This window comes from Puntigrus tetrazona, chromosome 3 (genome assembly GCF_018831695.1).
Source record: "Puntigrus tetrazona isolate hp1 chromosome 3, ASM1883169v1, whole genome shotgun sequence".
NCBI lineage: Eukaryota > Metazoa > Chordata > Actinopteri > Cypriniformes > Cyprinidae > Puntigrus > Puntigrus tetrazona.
The window spans coordinates 25,428,825-25,450,304 of record NC_056701.1 but is presented as its reverse complement, the minus strand read 5'-3'; the positions used below and the strand labels follow the sequence as shown (position 1 = coordinate 25,450,304).

The following is a 21,480-nucleotide window of genomic DNA, read 5'->3' as shown; positions in this document are numbered from 1 at the left end:
GAGAAAAATTACAATAGTTACTAGCGGAAAAAAATGCATTAAGTAATTTTACGTGAGATAGATAGATAGATAGATAGATAGATAGATAGATAGATAGATAGATAGATAGATAGATAGATAGATAGATAGATAGATAGATAGATAGATAGATAGATAGATAGATAGATAGATAGATAGATGTGACTAAGCAGTAGTTTCAGAGGGACACACAAGGAAGGAAGGAAGTAATGAAGGCATGATCTGTCACTTCTCATTTTTACACATTTCTGGTTTTATTTCTCAGTCCAGTGTAAGAACTTGCTCCGATGACTATCCAACAAATTGAAAAAGCAATCACAGAGAGACATTAATGAAAGGGAAAGGAGCATCAACATGAACTTTGGTTTCCTCTTCACCTACGCATCTCTTGTGTTTGGCATAGGTGAGCAGAAACTGAATTGTTCTAGTCTAGATTATTTATTTTAAACTATCGAGCCACTCTTTACCTACTGGATTTGTACGTTGTAAAACAATGCTGTAAATCAAACAAAGTTTAACTGTCGCATTTAAATCAGTGTTCTTGCCATTTCTCGTGTGTGAAGTTTACCAGCGGTTTCTCTGTGTGACTTGCTTCAGAGTAAATCCCAGGCTACGCCATTTTTTCTAGGCCTACATTATTATGCATTAAGAATATGAATTTCTGCAGTCGGCGGATGCAAGATAGATGTCCAGCAGCCAAGAAAGCTGATAAGAAAAAAAGAGCAGTTGTCCGTCTCCATCCCCTGCTCCGTCACCATGTCCAGCTGTTCGAAGCGAGACCCGCCTCAGATCTCCTGGTATGTGTTCAAGAAAGACTCCCACTACCAGCTCGACCTGAGGAGCCCCTCGGGTAGGTACACCCTGGGGCACGAGGGCCTGACTATCAGCTCTCTGTCAGAAGAAGACTCTGGGGTTTATTACTGTGCGGCGGCTCTGCTCAGCCTGGCTCAGAGCGGCGCGCAGGCCATCGGACAGGGAACCGCTTTGAAAGTCTCTGGTAAGAACCAGCTGAAGATTCACAACACATCTGCATGATTCGTGACGTTCTTGTTTTAAGAAAAGCTGCGGTTTATGTCCAGAGAGGGGCTTAAACGGCGCTCAAGCGCTGCTGTTGACCTTGCTAGTCCTGCTGATTGTGTACAGCCTCCTTGTTCTGGGCATCATCGTCTGCATAAAGGTACAATCACAGTACTGTACGCAGCTTTTCAAAGTGACGCAATGTTACGCTTTCAGGTAAAAAAGGTACAGAGCTGTCACTGGGGCTGTGCCCTGTATGCTACAAAAGAAAAAAGGGAATAAACTGTGCACTTTAGGTATAATATTACCATGGAAAGGTAAATAACGTACAAATGCTATCTAGTATTTAGCTTTTTTTTTTACCTCAGGGCACTTCCCCGGTGACGGCTTTGTACTTTTTTTTCTGAGAGCATTCCTTTGTAGCACATCTACTCTATAATGCTTAAAGTGTTTATAAAATGTACACCTCATGGAATTTAAATGATTGACTTTCTTCCCATCGACAGACTGGTCGATTCAAATCAGTCTTTAAAAGAAGAAGGAATAAAAGTGAGAGCAAGGTATTGTTTCCCTCAATACCGGTTCGCTGTATAAAAAAGTAATACTGTGAAACATTATAACAATATCTTCTGGTTTAATGCGCTTTAAAATGTAATCGCTCCAGTTATTGCTTATTTAAATAGGTTTATGTTTCAGGTTGAAGGGGTTTTTATTTGTCGCATGCGATGTTATATGATTTTGTTGTACCGACGGCACACTTTTGAAGAAAGCATTGTGTTTTCAGGAGGTCTCAGCTAGACAAGTGATCTTCAGTGGAGTGGTGCAAGAGCTGAGCAAGAGGAACTTAGTGGGTGACAAAATGCAAACGGCAAAGCTTCTCAGAAACAAACGTCTTCGGCTTATTCCTTTAAGCCAAATGCTCAGTGATTTGAAATCAGAGATTTTCACACGTTTGCTACACGATTAGTGCATGTCACAGCCTCACTTTTGTCTTTTTTACCTTCCTAGTCTACTGGTCCTGGGAATGGGTGCTACAGTGAAGATATTTACCAAAACCTTGATGAGTGAAGACTGGGAGTGCCCCGATCCACGCTTGTCCTGGAAGCTGTCGTTTTGGGAAAAGACGTTTAACTGCAACATATTGCATTTTTGCACTCATTTAAAATGAATGTTCATGTTTTTACCAAGCGTGCTATTTTTAGCGATTATAAGAAATGAACTTCCAAAATTGCGACATGCTGTCTGTTGATGACCTTTTACAATCATGTGAGAAGTTGTGATGTATTCAAAATGTCCCTGTTATCAGTTAGCACCGTAACGGCATATTTCATTATTTTTTTTAATATTATTATTTGTTATGTTATTACCATATATAACCATATATTATTTGTTCTTTTTTTGACCATCAACCAAGTTTTCTTTTATGTGTCTTCTTTATCTACATCTACAAAGATAGCAAGACAACACCTAATTTCTTTACTTGATACATTTACCTCAAATCTGACTTGGTCTCATTTCAAACACACCAAACTTGCACAAATTGGGTTTAAATATTTAGTTACTAAGCAATAATCAAATGTGACACAAACCGATTCAAAATGTTTTCTTCTTCTCTCTCTTTCAGTTTATTTTTTTTAATAAATCATTTAACGTAAAATTTAATTTATGTCATTACTCGTTTGCGTTATTTGTGTCATTGGATAGCTTTGCTACAATTTTATTATCATGTAAATATGTACATGGAAGGTGGGGGATAGATCTATGCCAATAAATTAATTAATTAAGTAACATTTAATTAGCAAAATTAGTGCTTCATATGTATTTTTTAGCGTTTCTGTTTTTAAAAGATCTCTGATTAAAGCGCTCTCGAGGCCGCCGCTAGAGGTCGTCATCATCACGGCTCTGGTGAAATATCGCGAGGCTTGCGCTTGAATAAGTACCCCGCGAGCTCTCGTGCGGCCTTCTTCTTCCTGAACACACATCACGTAAGTGAGCATGGGGCGCTGTCATAGCGAACAATATCTCTTAATATCTCCGCAATCGCGAAATAAAAATGTTACAATTCTGTAGGACACATCTGCGTGCGTCTTAGTAACAATGTGGGCGCAAAATTAATCTTATGATTTGGGCGGATAGGTTATTTTAGGGCACTTTTATGGATGTGGTCTCAAAAATAGCGGGTACCGGTAACGTATTCCACATACTTAACTGTATTATACAATTCGTAATATTTATACAATAGTTATCCAGATATACATGATTTGTCCATTATGTGTCTTGTATAGTTAGTCGCTCGTAAGCGGGAGTTTTAAGTCCGTCTTTATCATCTGTCGTTGGAGTCACTGGTTTGCTAATTGACGGTTGTGTCGTGTTTCACAGCAAATGGCGGACGACGCCGGTGGTAGAGGAGGTTTTCGCGGGGGTTTCGGCACTGGCGGCCGGGGTCGCGGTCGTGGTCGCGGCAGGGGCCGTGGAAGAGGCCGCGGGGCCCGCGGAGGAAAATCTGAGGATAAGGAGGTAAAGCGCCAACCTTCACCCGCTGCTGTAAACCTGCGTTAAGACGCCTTGTTAAAGAGATGCTCACATTGAGGACAGTCGGCCTCTTTATTATGGCTTATCTTTGTTCACTAATCGCTGTGATATGCCGGTAGCTGTCAGTGTCAATCTAAAAAATGCGTAGTTTTAGCCTGTTTATGTACCGTTTCTGTTTCATATAGTGGGTGCCCGTGACCAAACTTGGTCGTCTGGTGAAGGACATGAAGATCAAGACTCTGGAGGAGATCTACCTGTATTCTCTGCCCATCAAGGTAAAGTTAATGTTCATCGGATTTCTGAACGTGTCTTAATGTCGTCATGCTAATAGGATCCTGTTAAGATACAAAAAGGAAAGATTTGCTGGTTTGACTCATTGTGACTTCAGTTACAAAAAACCTCAAGTTACATGCTTTGCTTGTTGCCTGTCTTTCCTGTAGGAGTCTGAGATCATTGACTTCTTCCTGGGTTCAGCCCTGAAAGATGAAGTCCTGAAGATCATGCCTGTCCAGAAGCAGACCAGGGCTGGTCAGCGCACCAGGTTTAAGGTGACTGACTTTCTAAGCGTTTAACTATTGAAATTCCCGGTTTCTTTTTGTTAAACTAGTGTTGTCTCTCAATCTTCTAGGCCTTTGTTGCTATCGGTGACTACAACGGCCATGTCGGTCTGGGAGTGAAGTGCTCCAAAGAGGTAGCGACCGCTATCCGTGGTGCCATTATCCTGGCCAAACTGTCCATCATTCCCGTCAGGAGAGGATACTGGGGTAACAAGATCGGAAAGCCCCACACGGTGCCGTGCAAGGTGAGTTCAGAGGTGGTTTTGTGCTCGGTTCGGCTCTGTTTGGATGCGTTTAGTGACGGAGCGCGTGTCTGCTCAGGTGACCGGTCGCTGCGGCTCAGTCCTGGTGCGGCTCATCCCCGCTCCCCGTGGGACTGGTATTGTGTCCGCTCCTGTGCCCAAGAAGCTGCTGATGATGGCTGGTATCGACGACTGCTACACCTCAGCCAGGGGCTGCACCGCCACTCTGGGCAACTTCGGTAAGGGCTTTGGTCTGAATACCGGCGTTTCAGGATGAAGCGGAACGTTCTTGATTTATTTTGATGGTAATGTCTATTCTCTCATTGCAGCCAAGGCCACCTTCGACGCGATCTCAAAGACGTACAGCTACCTGACCCCTGATCTCTGGAAGGAAACGGTGTTCACCAAGTCTCCTTACCAGGTAACATGCTCTTTCACGTTCGTCCTCCTCACTGCTGCATCATGGTGGCCTTTCTGAAACTAAAGTGCGCTTGTCCCTATTTCCAGGAATTCACTGATCATCTGGCCAAGACTCACACCAGGGTCAATGTCCAGAGGACTCAGGGAGCTCTTCAGACAGCCTCCTAAGTTTTGTACAATGGATTGAAATAAAAGTCCAGAAAGAACCAACTTCAGTCTGTGCTCTGTTTGTGAAAGCGAATGGTTTGAAACTGATTTGCCAAATCTGTCTGAAAGTGGGCAGACTCAATCAGGTGGTTTTAAATGATGTTTGCTAATATTGCATCCACACCTTTTTTAAGGGGTTTTCACTAAGACCATTTAAAACCTGAATGTCACTGAATGCACTACAAGTGTTGAGTATAACATGTTTTGCATCACAGCCATTTTAATTCAGGGGTTTATTAGTGTAATAATTTAGTGTAATTTATAATTGTAACTTGTACTCAATTTAGCATCTTAAATTTTATAAGCAACTTGTTTTTAATATTTACAAATTTATCCCTGTGGTATAGCTCTCACTTTTACCGTGTCATATCCTTCAGAAATCATTATGCTGATTTGCGCTTTAAATGATTGTGCCGATTCATATTTTTGTAGAAACTCCCACTTCAGAATTAAGTTCAAGAGACACAATCACTACTTTGGCAGGCTGAGGTTTACCCTCTTCATGCTGTTACTGTACGAGTGTGCCTATGGTCCAGAAGCTGCCAGTATCTAACACTTCACATTATAAACAATAGCTATAGTGACTATAGACTTGGCAGCAAGTGGCAAGAACTCATTACATGGTTAAACACTTAAATATTAAACCTCTATACATAGCCACTCAACTGATACTAGAGCACAAATGTGAATAACAGTAAGTCTCAAGGTAAACTAGTGACCACTCTGAAACTGACTGGACTTTACTAAATAACAGCTGCTGAGAAGTCTTTCCAATAGACTTTATTTTACACTTTGATACACCGATGAGAGAGCTGGACACAGAAAAGCCGAAGGAGATGTTTGTAGGTTTATGCCTGCTGTTCCTCTGCCATCATCCTCTCCTTCTGCTTCATCAGACACTTCCGAGCGCTGCCGTACGCACCAAGATCCCCATCTGAAAGAATTACAGACATTAACGGCCGGAAAGTAACTCTTCGACACTTAGATAAACTTTTGATTTCCTTGTCAACTCGGAAGCATTTTAGACCACATCTAGTACAGCTGACTCATTTAAAACAGCACATAAGATTTCTACCAGAGCTGATACTCACAGCGTGACTGGAAGGACTTGGATACAGAATGAAACTGGCTAATTTCATCACGGCAGTTCTGTTTATAACTGGCACCCTCCCGCTGATTGCAGGCCCGAAGACGATCCTGGATCACCCTCACTATCTCCTGGTCCACCTTACTGCAGACGAAATAAAAAGATTGTGTACGCAAAAAAACTTCATTATGCGACGCAATCCTTACAGTACAGGGCTTTCTGGTGCTACGTACAAGTCTCTTCTCCACTGCATCTCGGCCTCGTAATAGCACAAGAAATCCCCTTCCTTGCACTGGGTCAGCTCGGGAACACGGCGAAACTTCTGATGATAGTAGGGAGACTTCCTACCGCTCTGGATGCCGTCCACAAAATCTGGTAGATCGAAAAGCAGGGCGATTCAATGAGGATCACGAACCACACGCCAAGCAGGCTTCAGTGGTCGTGAAGACGAATAGTAAGCTCAAAATTTGTTGAAAACTCCCAGGCCATCCAAGATGAGTTTGTTTCTTCATTAGAACAGATCTTTGGTGAAATTTACAACAAAATGTAAAGTGCAAACAGCTGGTTAAAAAAAAAAAAACGACTACACAATGAATCCACATGCCTCCAAATTCATCAATGAATGAATTACGAATTACGATGTTAATCAATAGATCAAATTCACCATTAAGAAGTTTTTAACTTAAAACCAGCTAAAGCATAAGTGCTCTATCCGTAATATCGCTTTCTCCAGTAAAAAGTGTCTTATGCACAGATCAAGCACTGTTTGTGACTAAAGTGCAAAACGGTTGTAAACAAATATGGGCATCATAGAAACATTAAGGATTATGGACTTACCTAAAATGTTTGTTTAAGGTCAAAACACCAAACTGAATTTGGTTCTTACAAACTCTCAGTTTTCACAGTATGTTAACTGAGGGACTCGAGTCGTGTGGATTACATGTGGACGTTTTTATCAGCTGTTTGGACTCTCATTCTGACGGCACCCGTTCACTTACAGAGGATCCACTGCTGAGTAAGTGATGTAATGATACATCTCTCCAAACCCTTACATCTTGGATGGTCTGAGCACGAGCACATTTACAGCACGTTTTTGAGTAAACCATTTCCTCAGTAACCTCTTTCTTTAATTCTGAATTGACTAAACTAAAATGCATTGCCATCTCAGAACGGTTTGTGTTTGATATTACACGTCTTAGACGAGATGCCGACTTTTAGTGTCGTGCACATGACTGTAAAGTGTTAACATTAATACAAGGGTTAAAACACAAATGCATGACCATAATGTGCATTTCACACTTCAAGGGCTACTATAGATCAAGCTGGACGAATAAGCATGTGTAAACAGTGTCAGATGCACTAGTGTGGCGTCGCTTCACCTCTGAATGCAGTCACTGGCACGTCCACCGAGTAGTAGAAGATGTTTGACAGTATTACTGCTGGATTCGGTAGAACCGATTTGCTTTCCACCACCGGGGTCCGAGTGGGAGGCTCCGGGTACACATCTTTATCGTGATCTCTCGGCATTTTCGACCTTAAATTGGAAGGGAAACCTCACAAATCCTTTAGTCGACCTCCCCGTTTCTTTCCTCCACAGTGCGCATGCGCGCTTCACACAACATGGCGTTAAAGCGAGTATAGGTCTCTGTGGGGGGGACTTAATGGCGTTTCACTCCATGTACCTGATTGGCTAACGTCAAAGTCAGGGTCGCTTTAGGGGTGGGGTTAGGTCAGAGGGATCGTTCTGATTGCATGATTACGGAACACCCAGCGCTTTGAAAACGCCCACAAATTGAGAAACGCCCATTTCGTGTCTCATCTCCGCCGAAAGAAAGGTCGTCTTCTTCTTCTAAGGATGTTTAATGGCGGAAGGCAAGCCAACTTATGGTGCATTTACCGCCACCAACTGGACTGGAGCGTGAAGCACTAACAAGCAACTATTGGTCCCTGAGTAGGGATCTCTTCAAGATATTTCATAACAGCACCATATACTTTGTTTTGTTCTTCACGTTGTCTCATTAAATTAGTCAAATTAACTACCTCAACACCATAGTTTCTTAGTTCCTCACAGAATTTGAACCCTTCCTTTGCACATGTTTCACATTTTATTAAAGCACGCTCTGTTGTTTCTGCCTGAGTGCAGTAACTACACTGATCCGTTCCCTGTACTAAACAGAGTATGCTGAATATTATACATACATCTGCCCTTTCAATCATAATTCCATTCTTCTTGCCATTTATGAATTCTTTAATTTTCCCTTTAACCTCATTTCTGCCAATTGCCACATCTATGTCTGGGTGATTTAGAGCTTCCTTAGCTGCTTTATCCGCCACTTCATTGGCCTCCACTCCCTCATGTGTAGGAGCCCACAGAAATGAGACTAAACGTATATTACCAATTCTAAACAAACTTCATATATAATGTCCCGCCTTCATGATTTCCCTCCACCTGCAATACTCTTATAGCTGCATAAGAGTGAGAACATGTTACTACTAACCTTGGCTTTACTTCCTCTACCCACTGAAGTGCTACTACACTGGGATTCATTCTGCAGCAGACACTAATACGTTATCAGCTATTCTCTTCTTAATATTGAAACTTAAGAATAAATGCAGCAGCAGCTGTTTTACCTGAGATAGGGTCCTTGGAGCCATCAGTAAATATAAGTACCCACGATGGATCAAACCGTTTTAAATACGGCTGTGCAATAACCTTCTTAGGTGCAGCTTTCTCATTCTTCATTCGTGTATGTGTTTGAAAATCAACATTACAGTCTGCAATACCAACTTCTTGACCTTCCTTTTTAGCATCCTCTTCCCATCCAAAGCTGCTAATGTTTTTATTTCCATGCTCCAATCTTCTTGCGTGTGGATTCAGATGCAAATCCATAAATTATACTTCCATAATCCAAACTTGGTCCAATTAATGTACAGTAAATCCTTTTCAAAGACAGTCTACAATCTCCCCGTTCTATCCCAGATAAACAGCGTAAAATATTTAACCCTTTTTTACATTTCTTAATCAATTCTTCTCAGATTCTTCTCTCCTGTTTGTACAGCTTCAACCCAACCTTTAGTATTTTAGTTTGGTTTTATCCGCAGATGATGTAAAACTCCAATTATTTGCCCACGCATCCACTTTATCTACTGCTTTTTGTAATTTTTGAGACACATAATCAGTGTTACGTCCTCTTTTCCATATTCAGATATCACCTTTAAGACCGCTAAAAATGTAATCATAATATTAAAATATATTGGGCTGCATAGACGTCCTTGACGTATTTCCTTTATCTATTGAATATATCTTAGAATACTCCTATCCTAACTTGTATTGTTCTATTAAGTAGAAAGCCCATAATCCAGTTATATAACTTTCCTCCAATTCCCATACAAGTTTTATTAAAAGACCCTCTTTCCAGAGCATATCATAAGCTTTCTCGATATCAAATAACTTTTTTATTTGCCTGGGCTTTTCTGATGATCAGCTTCCAGACTTAAAACAGCATCTATTATATTTTTTTACAGCCCTCAATCCACTTTGATGTGGAAACATAAGACCTTTTATTTCTAGTATATAATTTAAGCTATTTCCATCAATTTACATAAATTGTAAATGCAACGGGTCTATAATTAATTGGACTGGATTCCTATCATGCCATGCTTCCATGAAGAAGGAATTATCCTGCATTCCATATGCATTCCATAAAAATAGTTCTAATAACTTTCAAAGATCTGTCTGATAATCATTGCTTAGCATATCTCATGTCTACCAGGAGCTGTGTGTTTAGCTCCTCGTAGAGCCCTCTTTAATTCTTACATGGTGAAATCTGCATCTTTTAGTGTCCTCTGAAACACGATCATCGCTGAGGACTTTAACGAATACTTTAATTACAGCTTTTTCATTATCTGTCACAGCTATCCTCCCTTATAAGCTCCTCCCATCTCCCTAATTGGTCCCCATAAATAAATTATTATTAATCTGTATAAAACTGGCTAGTTTATCTCCTTGATTCCTTCGTAAACAGCCAAGGTAAAAGCGAAAGGTTATAGATGCAATTATTTTATTTTACAAATAGATGTTGTTGTACTCTTATAGAGAAGTTTTTTTTATTCCAAATATTGAAACACCAATTAAAAAACTAATACAGATGCATATATATATATATATATATATATATATATATATATATATATATATATATATATATATATATATATATATATATGTGAGTGTTTGTTGACATGTAGATTTAATGAGAAAGCCTTGAAATGACCATGACCTATTATATACATGTCAACAAACACTCATCTTCATTAAAAGCTCTTAATAAACGTTTTATTTGTATGTAATGTATGTCCTAATCAGCCCTTTGACTAAGGCCTTTTATTTAGTTGCTTTATGTTGTTGTCTTTATATTAAAAAAAAAATTCTTCACTATTCTGTGTCGTTTACAATACTACCTCTTTTTTTAAAAAAATAAAAAAATAAAAAAATAAATAGACGAACCTGAACAGGTCCCTGCCGACGCGTGGTCACGTGGTGCAGACGCGCTCCGAGCTGAGCTTATAATACACTCCGGTCGACAGAGAGAGTTACAAACTTGCGCCTGAACTTGATCACAGTCGGTGTAAGTCATGTCTTTCTGTTCGTTCTCTGGAGGGGAGTTTTATAAGGATCATTTTGAGACGGGTAAGCTGACCCCGGCGAGCTGCGTGACATGTAAACAAGGCGTGCAGCTGGCTGTGCCATTCTTTTAGTAAACCTCCTTTAACGTTACGCTTCTTGTAAACTGTTATGGTTTGGCATATAAGATACTTCTGATGTGATTGTTTGACATTTAATATTGCCAAGGCATCATAAAAACGGTACAAGCTAATGTATGTTAATGGTAACCAGTGCCTTTTTCTTGTTCCTCAGTGGTCCGTTTAATCTCATACATCAATTAAAAAAAAAGAGAATGTAGCTGAATGCTAGCTTTAGTAACTTTCCGGCAAGTTAGTAACCCTGGCAGTGGGATTCTGTGTGTGTGTGTGTGTGTGTCCTGCAGGCATGTATGTGTGTGCTCAGTGTGGGCATGAGCTGTTCTCCAGCAGGTCCAAATATGAGCATTCATCACCCTGGCCGGCCTTCACCGAAACCATCCACGAAAACAGCGTGTCTAAACACGAGGAAAGACGGGGGGCTTATAAGGTGAAGCCTACAGTACCCACAGAAGTCTTTAACCCCAGTATGAATTAGTGCTGATCATGTCCACAAGGTCTTCCTCAGAACAGATCTGGTGAAAGGCACCCGTTCCCTGCGGAGCATCCGTCGGGGAGCGAGCGAGCGATTTAATGCTAACTTCCTCCAGCTCTGTTCTGATGAAGAAACAAATTAATCTACGTCTCGGCTGGTGAATTTTTAGCTGGCTCCTTTTAATGCGGGATCTGGATCTGTGTGGTCTTCCGCAGGTTAAATGTGGCAAGTGTGGGAATGGCCTTGGCCATGAGTTTGTGAACGACGGACCCCAACACGGCCTCTCACGCTTCTGAATATTCAGCAGCTCTCTGAAGTTCGTCCCTAAAGGTATCCCGCGAACTCATACAGTGAATCCGATATTTAACATTTCATTCGCTATAAAAACATTGCCGTTAACATGATTTCTTCAAGCAAGCGCTCCATATAGACCCGTTTTAAGTTTTCGATTCGTTGCGAAACCCTACCGTTTTCTTCCACAGTAAGGAATGAGCTCCGGTAGAGCCAGATGTTGGAGAGGATGTGTCCGTGAGAGCGTCTGGAGAAGCTCGGCTGTGTTTTCTGTGCGGACGGCGTATGAAAGGCTCTGACGAAAACCCAGCAGAGGAACCATCAGAGCACTGATGTGCAAACAGCCTCGTGGGAAACACGGAGAAGCTCACTCCCAGTATCCGCTACTTTCAATAAACACACACAACTATGCAAGATCAGGTCTTTTATAATACTCACGCTATACGCTATTGCTCAGAAGTCTGGGGTCAGTAAAGACGCTTTAATATTTTTGAAAGCTATTTGATCAAATTATTATTTTGAAATATTGTTACAGTTTAAGTTAACTCTCTCCTGTTTGAATATTTAACTTTCATTTATTTACGGTGACAGTGAAGAGGAAGTTCTACCGTAATCACTCGGGTCTTCAGCGTCACAGTCCTTCAGAAATCCTTTTATTGTGCTGATTTTCTGCTCAAGAAACATTTATTATTATTATTGCCATCAGTGATAAATAGCTGTGCCTGGAAATCCATGATGTTACTTTCAGGATTCTTTTATATAAGTATAAATGGTATAATAAATAATCTTACTTTGAACGGTAGTACGCATATGATCTTGTATGCCTTTCTGTAGACCAGTTGTTACCTCTTAAATTAAATGAGTTGGTTGCTTGATAACGCAAATGCTGAATGAATCGTTTTTGCACGGCCTGCATGCTTGAAATAATTGTGCGAACCACTGCTGAGGTTTCTGTTTCTGTAGATCGCCGTTTCAGTCGCTGCAGAGATTTCAAGCACTAAACCCCTCTGCTGTTACACGTTGATGGAAAGCCAAGAGATGCACAAAGTCCGCCGTCCTCAACGAGGGACGTCTTTTAAGTTACTGGATAAATAGTTTTTGAGAAGGAGTGTGTAACGGAGCATGTTGACAGTTTGGAAGTGCAGCCAGAGTCTGTGTAGAGGTCAATAGAAGCAACCTACGCCAGGTTTGTTAATTATTTGTTATAAACATTTAATGTTAAAGCGGGCCACCGGTTTACTTCACATCTTTTTAAAACGCGCTGATGTTAAAACTGTGTAACGATCACAAGTGGCTGATAGTTAACTAGTTTTGCTTGTTATTATAGTTAGACTCCTCAAACTCGTGGACTGTCACTGCATTCGAGAAAAGCGCAAGCGCATGCAGATTTTTCTACACGATGTTCTTGTAACTGATAAACCACAGATCAAGCAGAGGTGTGTAAAACAAAGACAGTTTAGTGCTGGTAAAATGTTAATGTCACAAGTTGCATGACAGGGATTCAAATAAAGATAGCTGAAAGAGAATGCTATAAAACAGCAACAAGATACGTAATATTTTTTTTATTATTTAGAAAAGACAACATCATACAGTGTTTGCTATTCTGTAAAATAGAAATCAACTTTTTCGATCCACTCTGAAGGTCATAGTCACGATGCCATCAATCCCGGCTTGAAGTTCGTCCTGTTCCTGGACGCTTGACACTCCTTTAGGGGTCCCGGTGAGAATGAGATCCCCTTCCTCCAAGGAGATGATCTCGCTGATGTAGTTGATGAGATACGGGATGCTGAAGATCATCTGAGACGTGCTTCCGTTCTGTTTAACGACATCGTTCACCTTCAGCCACAGGTCGACGCTCCCCGGGTCTGGGATCTTCTCCTTGGGGATGAAGTCGCTGATGGGACACGAGGTGTTGAAGGCTTTGGCCAGGGTCCACGGGAGACCTTTGGACTTGCATTCGTCCTGAATGTCCCGAGCCGTCATGTCCAGGCACAGCGCGTATCCAGCCACGTGGTCCATGGCTGAAGACTGAGGGATGGAGGTGCCCGCTTTTCCAATCACCACCCCCAGCTCAACCTCGTGGTGGAGGCTGCTGGTGTAGAAGGGGAGCAGGATAGGAGAGCCCTCCCTGATGTAAGCGGACGGGGGCTTCAGGAAAAGCACGGGTTCGCTGGGAATGGCGTTTTTGAGCTCGATGGCGTGATCTGCATAGTTTCTCCCGACGCATATTATTTTCTTTCCCCATTCCCAGAAGCGAGCGATATTCTTTGCGCTCATTTCGGAGTCCCGACGCCAGCAGAGAGACCGAATGACCTTCGGCCGGAGGGCGGTCGGGACAGTGCGAGTTATCTAGTGCAAATAAAGCGATCAAGAAACGGATACGACTGGGTGTAATTAGGTCCAGAAGACATTATTCCTTCTGGAGTCGTCCACCACAGCTACTAAAAGCGAAATTAAAAGAGTTCTACTACGGAGAAGGCTTAGCTCATGAATATTAATCAGGTCACGCGAACGTACTTGAAATCTGACCAATGGCGACAGCTGCGTTATTGAATATTAATGACGCTTTGTTGACGCCACTAGTTGCGAAGGCTCGCTTATATATATATATATATATATATATATATATATATATATATATATATATATATATATATATATATATATATATATATATATGTGTATATGTATATAGCAGTATTATAATTACAGATAAATGGGAAATGGAGAAATCAAGGAAATCACTTTATTTATTGTTTTTTTAAAAAAAGAGGTTCAGCAGAATATCCAAACTATTTCATTTCTGTTTTTATTCAGACCTTTAAAGCTTTGAAAACAGTTTATTTAATCTTTTTAATTAATTTTATTAAAGCTTTTATTATTATTATTTTAATCTTTTATTTTCAATATAAAAAACAAATAACTTTAGTTAAAACTCTCCTAAATGCTAAGCATGAATATATATACATGCATTATTTATTTATTGTTATGTACGTGTTTAATCGATGCTTTGCATGTAATGCCACCTCTTTGTAGGTAACGTTGGTATTTCCTGTAATTTTATCTTTGGTACCTTGGCATTAATTAATCAATAATGATGATAATAATACTATTGATAATAGACGTTTTAAAGTTTACCCCTGGCATATTTTATTTTCTTTACTTATGTACATGCACATGTTTTCCTTTCCCAGGCCTTTACTATAGTAGAGTTCGTAAAGGACCCAAAATACAGCGCGGAATACGGCAGCACGCGCGACACTCCCCCGTTCTGGATTGGTTAAACGGGAGGTCAAAGTTAAAAAGTGGGCCGACTCGCTCTCGAAGCAGACTTTGTACTTCCTCCCTGTGCTGACTGTAGTGTCAGACAACTCGAGTCCTGATATGTGGATCAGGTCGCTGGCGGCGGGTGCCTGCGCTCTCGGTGTGCTCGGAGCTGTCGCGCGCAGATTCGGTACGTTTGCACGAGGAGCTTTGCTCGCGCGAGATCGGAGCGACGTGTGTCTGTCGGTATGTAACGACGTGCCGGCGCTGTCAAACGAGACGGCGTTCGGCTCTGGTAGAGATCCTGTTGAGTTGCTCCTAAAACAGAGCAGAGTTACATCATCTTGGCTGTTGATATACGTCACCGAGCACGACCTGTCGCGTGCGTGCGTCGCGACGCTGTGCGTGTGTGTGTGCGTGAGTGAGTGAGGGAATTGTGACACGAATTGCAGTGCGCTGTTGGAAGTTGCAAAACCCTATACGAAGGTTTCTGAAACCTGACTTGTGTCGATAGGCGTGTATAGCAATAACATTCCGTGCATAATGGTTTAAAGTATTGCTTAAATGAAATATTTAGACCCAGCATCAAAACACTGGACATGATAGACACGCATGTATCTCTAAAACACACTATTGGGCAGAGTTTTGCATGCAGATGACTTTTAACCAGTTAAAATGTATAATAATAATAATAATAATAATAATAATAATAATAATAATAATAATAATAATAATATAATATTAGTGTAGATATTTATAATTGTTACATTTTCATATTTCAAATAAATATTTTGTAAACTTGTTTAAAAAAAAAATCCATAACAAGAACACTCATAATAATAATAATAAGAAATACATCAAATCAATATATTTGAATAATTTCTGAAGGATCATTAGTTGAAACAAAAATTATTTTTGTAGTAAAATTTCACAGTATTACTGATTTCGCTGCACACACGAAGTAAAATCTGTAATATTGTCAAATATTACATACTGTATGTATCAAATGAATGCAGTTGTGATGAGCACAGAAGACTAAACTTTAAAGACCGGTCCAGACTACCATCTTTAACCAGCTTATGGCCAAACAGGACCAGCCTTTACCTGCTAGGAAGTATATAAAAGCCTTACGGCAGCTAAAGTCGTCGTGGCTGAAGTGTTTCAGGTTTTTCATGTAACATGAACGTCATTCGCGCTGTCATTGGTAACGACGGTGAACCTCTGGTGTCCAGGTCCCACGGCCTCGTTTCACTCCGCTCCTAGGAAGTCGTCTCTGGTGGAGCAGACAGACATGAAGATAGAACTGCTGCCCGCGCTCACCGACAACTACATGTACCTCCTCATCGACGAAGACACCAGGGAAGCGGCCATCGTCGACCCAGTCGAGCCTCAGAAAGTGAGATTATTTGTTGTTGGGTGCGTCGCACATCTCTGTGTGCAATAGATGTGTAAGTGTCGTCTGTGTCAGGTCGTAGATGCGGTCAAAAAGCATGGCGTGAAGCTCAAGACTGTCCTGACCACCCACCATCACTGGTGAGACAGACCCGGAGCAAAGCGCAGGCATTCAAGGCTTCATATAAATACATACATGTATGCATGCACTGATAGGACAGAAGCTGAGTGATGTTTTGTGTCATTTCAAGGGATCACGCAGGAGGTAATGAGAAGCTGGTGAAGCTGATGCCGGGGCTGACCGTGTACGGCGGAGATGACCGAGTGGGTGCTTTAACTCAGAAAGTCACACACTACAGCACTTTCAAAGTGAGTCCGATTTACGCAATACACACCACTGTTCAAACGTTTGGGGTTCGTATGATTTATCGTTATTTATTTGTAAGTAGCGGACGTTTTATTCAGCGAGGATGAACCCGTGCGATCAAAGGCGGCAGCGAAGACATTCACATCGTTACCAAAGCTTTCATTTGAAAGAAATGCTGGTTCTTTTTAACGTTCTGTTCATCGAAAACAACCGCGGTTTCCACAAACGGATCTGAAGCGGGAAACCGTTCGTCATTTATTACGATCGCAGGCGTTTTCTTGAGCATTTGATCGGCATATCGGAAAGATTTCTGAAGGATCGCCTGACTCTGAAGACTGGAGTAATGATGCTGAAAATTCAGCTTTGATCACAGGAATAAATATTTTTTTTTTAAAGCAATTTTAATAAAAAAAAACGTTTGCAAATGGCAATAATATTTCACAATATTAAAGCACATCATATAAATCTTAGAGTAAATGTGAGCTTTATTATAAAACATTAAAAATCTTACCAACCCTAAACTTTATTGATACTATTGTCCAATCGTGTGCACAAACTGACTTTGAATGCAGTTTAGCCGATCTGAATCATCGTGCCAGTTTTATGATTCTCTTATTTATTTTTATGATCATTCCAGGTGGGCTCTCTGAATGTAAAGTGTTTGTTCACGCCGTGTCACACCAGCGGTCACATTTGCTATTTTGTAACAAAAGAAAACAGCACTGAACCACCAGCTGTGTTTACAGGTACAACATAGTTTATATGCAATACTAATCGAAATTTGTATTTCCAAAAGAGACGATCACTTTTAATGAGCGAGGATGCATTAAATGCATTTTTTTCTTGGCTGCATTTATTTGTGGTAAAAACAGAGCATTGAGAAACATTATTAAAATGCAAAATAACTGCTTTCTATTCTAATATATTTATATATAGAGGCTCTTTACACTGTGTTCAAATAACAGGATTTCTGCTCTTTGCAATACTGAATGCAAATAGTGGCAGTTCTCTATATAGTACATTATAAAACAATACGCAGTAATAACTCATTGAGTGTACATTTTCATTTTAATTCAGATTATTAAATGGATGCCACCTTGTTGGGACAATAAAGCCTTACCCACACCTACCCTAACCCCGCCTGATACCTTCAGCCTTTTGATAATGTCCTTAATTTGTATTGAAATAAATGTGATTTGAAAAAAAAAGTTTGCCAAAAGGTGGATTCGAACCCATAAAATTTAGTAAGTCACTTTTTACCATCTGCACAATTAGAGCTGATGACAGACGTTTGTTGTTTTTTTTAAAATGTTGACTCGCCCAATCACATGTCGGTGGGCGGAGTTACTCTAAATAGCCAATCAGACTGTTTGTACGTGACACTCAGCGTCTCATGATCGTTCAGAAATCAGTCTGTTATGCTGGTTTGCTGCTCAGGAAACATTATATTATTATTATTATTAATATGAGTGTGATGTTTGTGAAAGCCACGATCCATATAGAGCAGCGTTGAAATGAAATAGAAGTAAATCATTACTAACAATGTCACTTTTGATCCTCCGAAGACATCCACAACGAATAAAAGACAGTCTGACGTGTGATATACTGTATTAACCCTCCAGTTTTTGTTATAAACAGGCGATACTCTGTTCGTGGCCGGCTGCGGAAAGTTTTTTGAGGGGACCGCTGATGAGATGTATAAAGCCCTGATCGAGATTTTAGGCCGTCTTCCTCCAGAGACGGTAACGGTTCCTCCAGCCTCTGCGCTATAAGACCTTGCTCATGCAATATCAAAGCAGTAAATGCTCTTCATGGTCACCGAAATGGCTCATCGGAAGTCACACGATCTAAACAAGTCACGATGTGCTTTTGTTTCAGCGCGTGTACTGCGGTCACGAGTACACCATCAATAACCTGAAGTTCGCGCGGCACGTCGAGCCGAAAAATGAAGCCATCCAGAAAAAGCTAGCGTGGGCCAAGGTGTTTAACTCTTCTCATGTATTCCCTGCAAATATTATCACGGCGCAGGCGGTTGAATAACCTTGTCTTGAACCGATTAGGAGAAGTACGACAACGGAGAGCCAACCATTCCCTCTACGGTGGCGGACGAGTTCACGTTTAACCCCTTCATGAGAGTCAGGCATGTCAAACGATTGCTAAATATACGTCACGCGCAAACCTTTTTGGACCATCTAAGCGCTTTGGGTTATTGCTATTTAAACGCGTTTCCCCCTCGCGTCTTTGTGTTTGCGTTTCAGAGAGAAGTCCGTACAAGAGCACGCCGGGACCAGTGACCCGATCGAAGCCATGAAAAGCGTCCGTAAGGAGAAGGACGGCTTTAGAGTCCCAAAGAACTGAGCTTTCAGGCTGGTCTCCATCAACACCACGCTCATGTCTCGACTAACAGTAGCAGGACATGCAGAAACTCCATCTACAGCACAAGCACAATTATCGAGCTGCTTATTTTCACCTTTTTTTTTTTTTCCTTCGAGGCAGCGTATCGTCTTCGGTGAGCAATACACAGGACTGTTAACCCCGTAAAACAATGCATTTAAAACACCGCTGCAAGCAATAGATCAAACAAAAACGAATTATTTACTTTTACAGAAACTTCATAATATCATACCGGGTCTGTTTTGAGAAGGCAAGGTCGTATTTACGTAAGGTCACGTAGGTTTTTTTTTTGGACGCATTCAGCTTTTCGGGAACGAAACAGGCCACGAACCGATGATACGTGGTTAAATGTTTTCTTAATGTGCAATGTTTTATTTTGTAAAATCAAAAATAATTATTTTTAAGATGTTATAAACGAAGCGAGGTGTTCCAGCTAAATTATATTTGGTGTATTTTTATGTCCATCAGAAAACGGGATTCGGTGAAATGGTTTATTTTGATGTTTCTGAATGATTTTGAATGTTGGATATATGATCGAACGCTGCACACCGGTCTCAGCTTTTCGCCTAGTTGTAGCTCATCCAGTTATCGTTTCAGCTGAACTTGCACTTTTTGTGATCAAAAATAACATTAATAATTATAGTGTTCAAACTGAATAAAGTCTTAATGTAAGTTTACACAGCCGTTTGTTTGTTTTCACAAATCCAGCTACGATCTCGATTAATAGTGTGTTGTTTTATTAACCGCTTTTGTATGAAATTATATTGTTAAATATGAATTTTCTTGTTGCAATAAATGTCTTCCAACCTTCTCGAATACAAGTTTGCACAAAAAATGGCAATTTAAAAAAGTATCAAATTAGTTTTAAATGTCACATGTGAATTAAAAAAAAAAAAAGGCAATATGTGGATTAATGTAATTTTCAAGTTTAATATTTAATAGTCTCATTTTGGTTGTTTTTGGTCATTTAAAAAAAGACCAGAAAATACCTACATTAAATGAAAAAGTAAAACAAATCACAAATATATATATATATATATATATATATATATATATATATATATAAACATTTAATAGAATTAAAATATTTATAGTTTATTTTCTCGATAAATAGAATTACATGGAATGATAAAAATGTATTATCATAAATAGCAAAGATCATTTTCAGTGCATACTGTATAGTAACATCTATTGCATCTTTGAAACGAGCGCACAAATACATGAAAGGAAAAATAACACAGGGCAACATTCATGGATTGAAAAAAAAAAACTAAACAGTAAAGAGAGGAATTATTAGTAATCTTACTTTACTTTATAGAAGCATATTTGCAGGAAATATGACTTCGCCTGTCTTTTCAAACACAATCACTTTTGTTCATAGTTGGTTTAGTGTCAAACGCATCTTAAAGTTTAACTCAGCTGGTTAAAGTTTAACTTAGCTTGGACAAACATTTGAAGGAAGGCAAAGAAACAAAGAGTTGAGAGTCTGGTGGCTCCTCACCACTTGATGCTGAGGCCGTTGGTGTTCTTCTCTATGGCGTGGTACTGCGTGTGCAGCAGCTGTCGGCCCCGCTCCTCTCCCACGCTCTCCAGCCAGCCCCGGTAGAGCTCGGCCACTCGGGAGTCCAGCTCTGGCTCTGAGGTACGTTCGCCGCGGTACAGCTCCTCCACTTGCTGCAGTAGCTCTCTGTTAGTTTGATCCGACGACGGCTTCAGCTGACCGCCGCCATTCAGACATCCTGCAGGACGCAGTGCAAAGCGTCCGTCAATCCCATGGTGTTTTAAAATGAACACCATCATCTATGACTAATACAGGTTGTGCAAATTTAGATTAGACATCGTTCAAGAGGACGGTATCCGAATTCAACGATGACAACACCGAAATTCACTCTATGGACCGAAACAGTAAAAAAAAAATACATACATTAACTATGAAAACACAGAACTACCCGAACCCAAACATTTGAGGTTTTTTCCCCCTATATATTTCGCCATTTTCAACGTTGCATAAATTAAATATGTGCCAATATATGCTTTATACTATTTTGTCTGGCTTTTCAAAAAAAAATAAAAATATTACAAAACAATTTTAAAATATTTACTTAACAGTGAACATTTTTAACATTCTAGCAGTTGCTACACCGACAAAGTAAAATTAATACACTTTATTAAGGCCAAATAAATGCATTTATACTAATTACAAACAGTGGCAATTATCTGCACCTCGGTATTGCAGTACGCAATAATAACCTAGTGAGTTTAAATTTCATTTAAATTCAAATTATTAAATGGGTGCCACCTCGCTGGGACAATAAAGCCCTCCCTTACACCTTTAACCCTAACCCTACATACGACTTTATTTTCAACTTTTTGATTATTAATTGATTAAAAGGCAGATTTTAACCAGAGTAGACCCGTTTCACCATCTGCGCCGTTAGAGCTGACAACAGTCGGCA

General features: G+C 40.3%; 7 protein-coding genes across 15 annotated transcripts in view; 4 read left to right on the top strand and 3 right to left on the bottom strand.

Moving 5' to 3' along the window:
• Nucleotides 1-56: 56 nt before the first annotated feature.
• Nucleotides 57-2,697, top strand: si:ch211-139g16.8 (immunoglobulin superfamily member 6). 4 transcript variants are annotated; one of them, XM_043233819.1, is made up of 6 exons: nt 57-421; nt 686-1,015; nt 1,098-1,195; nt 1,542-1,595; nt 1,820-1,958; nt 2,044-2,697. In XM_043233819.1, the coding sequence occupies exons 1-6, from the start codon at nt 373-375 to the stop codon at nt 2,073-2,075; spliced, it is 702 nt and encodes a 233-aa protein (XP_043089754.1). In that variant the 5' UTR covers nt 57-372; the 3' UTR covers nt 2,076-2,697. The 4 variants fall into 4 exon arrangements, with proteins under 4 accessions (XP_043089754.1, XP_043089757.1, XP_043089753.1 ...); XM_043233821.1 differs by having other exon boundaries at nt 72-421; nt 1,820-1,882; XM_043233822.1 differs by having other exon boundaries at nt 647-1,015; nt 1,820-2,697.
• A 258-nt stretch (nt 2,698-2,955) lies between these two features.
• Nucleotides 2,956-4,996, top strand: rps2 (ribosomal protein S2). Its single transcript, XM_043233817.1, has 8 exons — nt 2,956-3,020; nt 3,415-3,552; nt 3,753-3,842; nt 4,008-4,115; nt 4,196-4,369; nt 4,446-4,605; nt 4,696-4,787; nt 4,874-4,996. The coding sequence occupies exons 2-8, from the start codon at nt 3,418-3,420 to the stop codon at nt 4,952-4,954; spliced, it is 840 nt and encodes a 279-aa protein (XP_043089752.1). The 5' UTR covers nt 2,956-3,020; nt 3,415-3,417; the 3' UTR covers nt 4,955-4,996.
• A 762-nt stretch (nt 4,997-5,758) lies between these two features.
• ndufb10 (NADH:ubiquinone oxidoreductase subunit B10) lies at nt 5,759-7,695 on the bottom strand. Its single transcript, XM_043233824.1, has 4 exons — nt 7,460-7,695; nt 6,314-6,452; nt 6,085-6,224; nt 5,759-5,927 (listed from the first exon to the last, which is right to left on the bottom strand). The coding sequence occupies exons 1-4, from the start codon at nt 7,605-7,607 to the stop codon at nt 5,842-5,844; spliced, it is 513 nt and encodes a 170-aa protein (XP_043089759.1). The 5' UTR covers nt 7,608-7,695; the 3' UTR covers nt 5,759-5,841.
• A 2,914-nt stretch (nt 7,696-10,609) lies between these two features.
• On the top strand, nt 10,610-12,491 carry msrb1a (methionine sulfoxide reductase B1a). The gene is made up of 4 exons (XM_043234953.1): nt 10,610-10,770; nt 11,129-11,271; nt 11,532-11,646; nt 11,799-12,491. Exons 1-4 carry the CDS (start codon nt 10,716-10,718, stop codon nt 11,816-11,818), a joined length of 333 nt encoding a protein of 110 aa, XP_043090888.1. The 5' UTR covers nt 10,610-10,715; the 3' UTR covers nt 11,819-12,491.
• Nucleotides 12,492-12,636: 145 nt separating this feature from the next.
• hagh (hydroxyacylglutathione hydrolase) lies at nt 12,637-19,701 on the top strand. Of its 5 annotated transcripts, none has more exons than XM_043234947.1 (10): nt 13,603-13,740; nt 14,802-15,061; nt 16,104-16,267; nt 16,340-16,404; nt 16,515-16,632; nt 17,268-17,376; nt 18,269-18,372; nt 18,509-18,610; nt 18,691-18,770; nt 18,889-19,052. In XM_043234947.1, exons 2-10 carry the CDS (start codon nt 14,992-14,994, stop codon nt 18,986-18,988), a joined length of 912 nt encoding a protein of 303 aa, XP_043090882.1. In that variant the 5' UTR covers nt 13,603-13,740; nt 14,802-14,991; the 3' UTR covers nt 18,989-19,052. The 5 variants fall into 5 exon arrangements, with proteins under 5 accessions (XP_043090886.1, XP_043090882.1, XP_043090885.1 ...); XM_043234948.1 differs by lacking the exon at nt 13,603-13,740 and adding an exon at nt 19,059-19,701 and having other exon boundaries at nt 14,840-15,061; nt 18,889-19,027; XM_043234951.1 differs by lacking the exons at nt 13,603-13,740; nt 14,802-15,061 and adding an exon at nt 12,637-12,793.
• fahd1 (fumarylacetoacetate hydrolase domain containing 1) lies at nt 13,155-14,142 on the bottom strand. Its single transcript, XM_043234952.1, has one exon. It carries the CDS (start codon nt 13,882-13,884, stop codon nt 13,225-13,227), a length of 660 nt encoding a protein of 219 aa, XP_043090887.1. The 5' UTR covers nt 13,885-14,142; the 3' UTR covers nt 13,155-13,224.
• A 538-nt stretch (nt 19,702-20,239) lies between the features above and the next one.
• Nucleotides 20,240-21,480, bottom strand: part of narfl (nuclear prelamin A recognition factor-like) — a 6,123-nt gene continuing 4,882 nt past the window's right edge. For both annotated transcript variants that reach the window (XM_043236009.1, XM_043236008.1), the window contains exon 11: nt 20,240-20,763. In XM_043236009.1, coding sequence (XP_043091944.1) covers nt 20,522-20,763 — 242 coding nt within the window. In that variant the 3' untranslated portion in view covers nt 20,240-20,521. The remainder of the gene's footprint in view (nt 20,764-21,480) is intronic.